At 38.2% G+C, this 7,500-nt stretch overlaps 1 protein-coding gene across 1 annotated transcript in view; it reads right to left on the bottom strand.

Annotated features, from left to right (window-relative positions):
- Positions 1-7,500, bottom strand: part of LOC138055303 (steroid 17-alpha-hydroxylase/17,20 lyase-like) — a 43,694-nt gene that overhangs the window by 32,604 nt on the left and 3,590 nt on the right. The window contains exon 2 of the mRNA XM_068901274.1: positions 1,183-1,340. Within this exon, the coding sequence (XP_068757375.1) occupies positions 1,183-1,340 (158 nt within the window). The remainder of the gene's footprint in view (positions 1-1,182; positions 1,341-7,500) is intronic.

Genomic DNA, 7,500 nt, shown 5'->3' with positions numbered 1-7,500 from the left:
CTTTATTTGTAGTTTCCTCTTCGGCAGAATGATTCCGCCTTTCAACCAATCATGAAATTGTTTACAGAGATCACATCAACCACAGACGGAATAGTCCGCAAGTTACTGTAACCAATGTTTATTTTAAGCGTATGCAGCTACATATAACCTACGAGAATACAGCCGGGGCCTTCGTCACAAACTTTAAATCGTACAATTGGGTTTTCAATTTGTTCAATAGGCCATCTCTGAGTTCATGTCTGCCTCCTCTTCAAAGCGGGTCTAAGTGCGAAGTTTTTGTGATGGTAATTACACTGTAGTTCTATATTACATAATGAATGAAAACTAATTTTCATAACAAAACCTTCGCACTTAGACTCGCTTTGAAGAGGAGGCAGACATGAACTCGGAAATGGCCTATTCCATGTATACTGTCGAATTTTCTTTGATTATAGTCGTTTATTTCAAACTGCAATTCATCTCCTTTGCTTGCACATTTTCTCATTGATATGTTTGCTGTGATGGTCCGAAAGAGTTGGATGGTAACTGGCCCCTTTGAGTTCACTCCCGCTGGGAAAAAGAAAGTTCCATCGAGAAATCAGGTTCTACGCTGGATAAAACAGTCATGGAATGAGATTCCAGAGGAGATGGTGAGTTGGTCGTTCAAGACTTGTGGCATCTCTAACACGCTTGATGGCACAGAAGATGACGCCGTCTACGAAGAAGAGATGCCAGAAATTGATGGTGAAGAAGATGAAGAGATGGAGGAGAAATTTGACACTGATAGTGACGAAGATGAACCATAAGATGACCTCCCGCTTTGGAACACCACGAAACAAACGGCTCCTTTAGGAGCCAACACATATTAAAAGTTTATGACCAACACCTCATCCTTTGTGGCTTTGTGTTTTACTTGGCTTGTATGCAAATACTTGTGTACTTATCTTTCTTTTAAAGTTGATATATTTTTCAGTTTGGGTCAAGCTCTCGGCTATTAGCCGAGTACCCCTTTTGCCCTTGGATTTTAAGACAATTCGGACTAAACTTGTGTAAAAATCGCTCGACTTATAGCCGATAAAATACAGTAAATGTAATTTGAGATCTCCTTTCTCCATCTTTAATGCAGAAAAAACCTCTTGCACCATTATTATCATGCAGTTTTATAGTGTAATTATTTATTTTAACTGGCAAATTATTACATACCCATTGTTTCCAGCAAAAAACTGTTAAAAGGAGGTCTTCCTGAATAGTCAGCTGATTTCTTGACCAGCACTTCCTTTACAGATGCAGCATCCTCAGCAAGAACAAATTTGTAGCTCCCAAGTTTCAATGAATAAACTGATCCATACTTCTTTCTCAAGCTTTAAAACAAGAGTCACACAAGTGTCAGTATCAGTCCATACATTCAAAAAAAAAAAAAGATTTCGCATGGGGAACTCATTATCAACTTGTTACAGTATAATTTGCACGTCTGTTATTAACAATCCATCAACTGAGGCCAGAACCCAACATTATTAAGTTACTTTGTCCATTATGCATTGATTTGTCCATGATGAGATTAAATTATTGTCCTCATAGTTCAAACCTAGTGACGAGTCACCATACTACAATAACTATATCCATTGTTGCTCAGATTTGGTCATCCATACCCACTCTAAATTTCCTGAAAGGGTAATCTGTGATCACCTTATATAAATTATCTAAGTAAACTTGGCATTTTGAGTGATACGTCCATCAGTCCCTGGGTCTTTTGTTGTACATGTATACAAATTACAAATCGATATTGTTAAATTAGTGGAGTAAATTTTGTTTGCATACGACAATAATTTTCTTACAGTATCTCTCATAATGACTTTCCTATTTCAAATTTAACATCCCAACATCTCTCAAAACTCCGAACTTCGCTGAAAGTCAGACTGATTCATTGCATTAAATACCCTTCTTGTTAAAATTAACAGATACATGTGCCTTTACTCAAACTAGGTAACTGTAAATTCCTATTTAAGAACTTTTGAAGTTCTACCACCTATGTTCACCAATAATAATAATAATAATAATAATAATAACAATAACAATAACAATAACAATAACAGTAATAATAATAAAAAGAAGAAGAAGATGAAGAAGAAGAACCTCGCTGAAAGTAGATCAAAGCAAACAGACCACATATTGTTGTCAAAGACATGGCAACACAAGACATTCACAGCGATTGATCTTGTCAGGCACAGATCTACATATGACAACACCTGGCTTCAATCAACACTAGTAACAAAAAGTCATGTAGGTATACTAGAAACATGAGCACATAATCCACTAACAAACCACATTATATTCTAAATATACATGTGCTTTCCATGCCATGCACAAAATGATGGATTGCTGGAAACAATACATACATCAATTTACAAAAGTAAATACAAAAATCAAGAAAAATACATGTTATATTATATACTTAAAACTCACACACACACATTTGACACACTCGTACCCACACCTCCACACACTCATACGATTTACAGATACCACGCCCACGGCTCCAGCCTGCACCAAGCAATAAGACAAAGTCTAAGAGTTTCGTTTAGAGGTTATAATGTGAGAGGAAAAGCTGGAAGTCTTCTATCCTTGCATGGGTTTGTTTCCTTATGCACAATTACAGTGATTACCCTGAAGAACTGCTGGAAAACATAATGTGGGCCACACTACTCCGGTATGCCACACTGAAGTTGATCAATGTTGAGTCCAAGGAGGGTATCATAAAGAATGGTTTACATTCTAAACAGCTGAAGAAACTGCCCACCCTTAGAGGCCACGTGCTTAACTTCAACCTATATTGACAGCATCAAGTAAAAGCCAAGTGAGTCTAGCGGGTCTACAACAACAGCAACTGCTGCATCTACTACTGCATGTAATAATATTTTCTTCACGCCCTAAGCCCTGTTAAGGCCATCACAGTCTTTTCAGGTCACTAACTCTGGCAGTTACCTTCACCTCATCCCAAGACAACCTCCCTCCACAGTCCTTTTCAAAGACGTTTTTGGTACAGTATGCCTAATGCCATCTTTCCTTCTGGTGCCCACCCCAGCACCATTTCACATTTCACGAGGTATGTTCCAAGCCAATTCCTTCTCTATGTGATGCAGCCTGGGATACCCAAGTAGATGACGAGGGGTGCAGATAGCTGATCACCAAATCACTAATGCAGCTACCCTCCTAGTAGTTGCAAGGACAGAGGGAGTGTGGGTCTGGGTAAGCAGACTGAAACACTTAAACCAATGTCGTTATTGTTAGAAAATTCCAAAAAACAGGAACTCCAGGTACACACTGCTGCCGAACAACTGATGGTATATTCAGACACAAATGAATAAACATTATCAAGTACACAGAAAGGAGGCTCTCGAGGGTGATACAGTTTCGGGATCGACCCAGAACACACCTTCTTCCTGGGAACATTGCTGTGACAGCAAACTAAGAAACCACTAGTGTGGAACAGACAGGGGCTTCCAATGTAACCATGGTTATGCTCATCACAGCAGAGGTGACCACCACAGTTGTAACTTGTATGACTCACTGAGACGCTAAAGTTACTGTTGTACATGTAATTACCGGGGTGTCACAAGCAGACTACAATCAACTTCTTACCAATATTGCAAAGCCAAGCACCTAGGTTGTCAATGTAAAATTGAAGCCTGGGTTCCTTCCAACTATGCATACATTACAATGGTACACTAGAAAACCAATCCTTACAGTGACAGACTTGCCAGACAAGGCAATAGTACATGTACATGTAGAGGCTGCAAAAGTCACCTGCAGTCTTAAGTGACTCCAGCCAAAGTACCAGCCACCAGATGTGCTCATACCTCTCACCAAAGAAAAGCTTCTGAATGATTAATTGATGACCACTTCAAAGAGCTGAGGATCTTTCACACCTAAATAAACTGTAGTACATTCTTCTTGGCCCCAATGATGAGCCACGCCACTGATATACCAAACCAACCACTCCTAATCCACCTTTATACAAATGTCTTTCTCACACACACACTTACACACTTCACTTTATTTTGAGACATAGGTGGCCTAGTGGGCTACTTAAACCTCCATGTACACTTTAATATTACTGTACCAGCTCTTTTTTATAAGACAACACATAACACTTAAAATTAATTACAGAACAGAAAAAATAAACTAAGATAAATCAATTAAATTAGATGAGGGCGAAAAAGCTCAGGAAAAATATTTAGAAAAGAGTCAAATACTTACAATGTGACACATGACAACATTCATCTTTAGAAGAAAGTCATTCAATGTGCATTTAAAATTTACAATAATGTCCCAAGCAGGTGAAGTTTAGAGCACATACTATTCAATACTTTTGTACCAATTCTACACAATGCAAATTCTTGGGTTTCACTCAGGTGATCAACAGCCATGTTTTTCAACGAAAACAAAAGAAGACGTTAGCATAATAATAGCTTTCAATTCCCAGAGGATTGGATCGCGACACCAACATGGCCGCCATTTCATTGTTTTAGGACACCAACATGGCGGCCGTGATGCAAAGCGGCTTGGTAAATATTCTGCCACTATTCACCGAGATTGAAAAGAATAATTGTAACAGTTTTAGTATATACTCACGAAGTGATCTCAGCAACATTTGCAGAAGAAAACCATCCAAAGTCGATTTAATTGACATCTCAATTCATGCGTGGAAAACGTGCAAGCGGCACAAAGCATGCGCGAGAGTGTTTACAGAAGCTTCAAACATGGCAAATCTAAATAACCTTCGTTAAAATCCTCGTCACAAACAGCAAAATGGTCATTTAACACTGTTTAAATCAGGAAACTAAATCGAAAGTCTGCTTGTTAAAACCCTTTCACCGTTCGATCAAAGTTTTTGAGGTTCATTTGAAATGGAAATTTAAAGTGTTGTTGGTAAAGGATCCACATGAAATGGCAGCTGCACTGTAATTGAGGTGAGCTTGTTGTAAAATGACCCACCCGTCTTGTTTCCTTGCAGCTGTTTAAAACTTTCTTAGACATTTTCTTAATTCCTTGATTTCAGTAACAAATTTGTTTTGGTGGGCGACCAGCCCTACAAGAGAGAATTACTCCGAGTGAAACAAATTGTTGGCGTGAAGATTGTTTAATTTTCAGCAACAATTATCAGGAAAAACGAAGTCAAACACTAGTTGGCAAAAGTGTGAACTCTTCTCTTACCCTTGAAAACTTTCAGGCCAAAATTTTGTGGCTTTCTTTGCCTTGTGTAGCACAGCATCATTTTGTATTCTCAATATTTCCGATTCATAAATGCTGGCGAGTTTACGCCGGCCATTTTGTTTTGTTTGGATCAAGCATTATTCACTCCGCAGGGAGTGAATAATGCTCAATTACTCCGAGATAGCAAACCAATCAGATTGCTTGAAACACCAAGATTACTGAGTGAGTATATACTAAAATTAATGTAATTATTGTTGCTTTGTTCTCAACATTTTAGCATGGAAGTTTCCAGCTACTGCAGACCATGTGGGATAGGAGTGAATCTGTTCAGAAGGAGTAAAGAGTTTGGTGATATTCCGTGAAGCACGCTGATTGGCAACTTCATGAAATAAAGTGGCAACCAAGAAGGCAGCTTTGAGGCTCTATTTCCTTGTTCAACTAAAAAGAGCTTGTGTTTCACAGGAAGATTTATGCCTTTTTTACACTACATGTGTGTGCTCTGTCATTGACTATGCTGTGCCAGTTTTCCATCATGCGCAATCAGCCTACATGTACCTTTCGGAAGAAGTGGAACGCGCTCAGAAAAGAGCAATGCAAATCATAAGTCCTGGTATACATGTAGAATATCAGCAAGGTTAAGCGCTTATATGAGTTTACCAATGGTTGCAGAGCATCACCACAACATTTGCACATGCACTTTGAAAGCATAATGAACCACAAGTTGAAAAAGCTGTTCCCGCCTCTTTATAGAGCAACTTTAATCTAAGGCACACGCGCACTTTCATTTTGCTGAGTGGCAAGACAAATAGATTCAAGAACAGTATTTTTATGTCCTCATGCAGAATTGTAAACAATTCTTAAGATTCTTAGCTATTATAATTATTACTTTTTATTACAATTATTAGTATAAATTATTACCATTATGTAAATACGCAATTCAGCTTTCGCTGCAATGTATTTAATTAATAAAGACCCTACATGTACCTACCAACCCACCTACAGCTGTACCTACCTTAAAGTACAGTAATAATTATTTTAATGGTAGAATTCCGGAATTTGCAAAAAAGTAAAAAGAAGAACCTGACAAAAAGGGTGAACCTGGAGTCATTGTCTTGGTGAGTGAACCAAAAAACTACAATTGTACATGTACATGTATGTAAAGGGCACAGATCTAAGCAAGACTACAAGGTGAACATGGGTGGTCACAAAACTGAGAATCTTAAGGCGGCTAACCTTAATCAAGGGCACACTTAGAAGACACAAACAAAATAATGAAAACAGAGAATAAAGCCACATCTGTGCACAGACATATATGAAGAGAATTACTATGCTTAATAAAAAGTTATTTTCATAGAGTTATGACATGAGAGTTAGAGTTACTGTAGGTTTCTAAAATGCTAAATTCAAGATTTTGTAAAGAGGGACTTAGGAAGAAGAAACAAGATGGTGGGAAGTTCATCTGCCCATGTCTCAGGCAGTTGTGAGGTACATGTACATGTATATCAACAGCATTATTTTGGTCATAACAAAAGACAGTTCTCTCATTTATGAACCCTAGAGTTTATTTTGTTATTATTGGTTTTCTTAAAAAGCAATCGACTCTCGATTTCTCATTGATTTGGGTTTTTTTTTTTTTGCAAAGTTGATAGTGACCATGCATTGATTACACTTAAGTGGCTTTATACCATGTTTTTATTTTTGCAATACGAAACGAAACAAGGCAAAATCTTAAACCCGTACAGGTGAAAGAAGCAAAATAATACTGTATCACGACTTTACTTCTACACAGAATCAGATGATTCCATCTTGTTCAGCAGGATTAAGGATACTGATGACTCAGTTGCTAAGAATGTGAGCCTATATACATACATACATACATACATACATAATTATTTAATTGACCGCTCCCCATAGGGCCTTTTCAGGCCAGTGAAACACAGTAATCACAGAACAGAACAACAGCTGTTAAGAATCCCAACTGGCTGGAGGCAAACCAGTTGGCTATTTACAAGTGGAGCTGGGAAGTTGCACCAGGGACTACAGTGCGGTGCAAAAGTAAGTTGACAGTCTTTCGAGTCTCGATTCTCGACTCAATCCTCGATCCTTGTGGGACCGAGGATCGAGGATCAAGGAAAGACAATCAAGAATTGAGTCGAGAATCGAGTTCAAGGAATTGAGAATTTAATGAGCTGGTCACTTGACTGATTCCTCGACAGACTAATAGCACAAATGCAACTGGCAACATGAATAAAAGGAAAGCATGCCAAAGTTTCTCGGAGAATGTTGTTCAGGAGTAACGCAGAAAAC

Source organism: Montipora capricornis, chromosome 7, assembly GCF_036669925.1.
Source record: "Montipora capricornis isolate CH-2021 chromosome 7, ASM3666992v2, whole genome shotgun sequence".
In the NCBI taxonomy this organism is placed as follows: domain Eukaryota; kingdom Metazoa; phylum Cnidaria; class Anthozoa; order Scleractinia; family Acroporidae; genus Montipora; species Montipora capricornis.
Note: the sequence above shows the minus strand (reverse complement) of the source record. Positions and strands in the feature narration are given on the sequence as shown.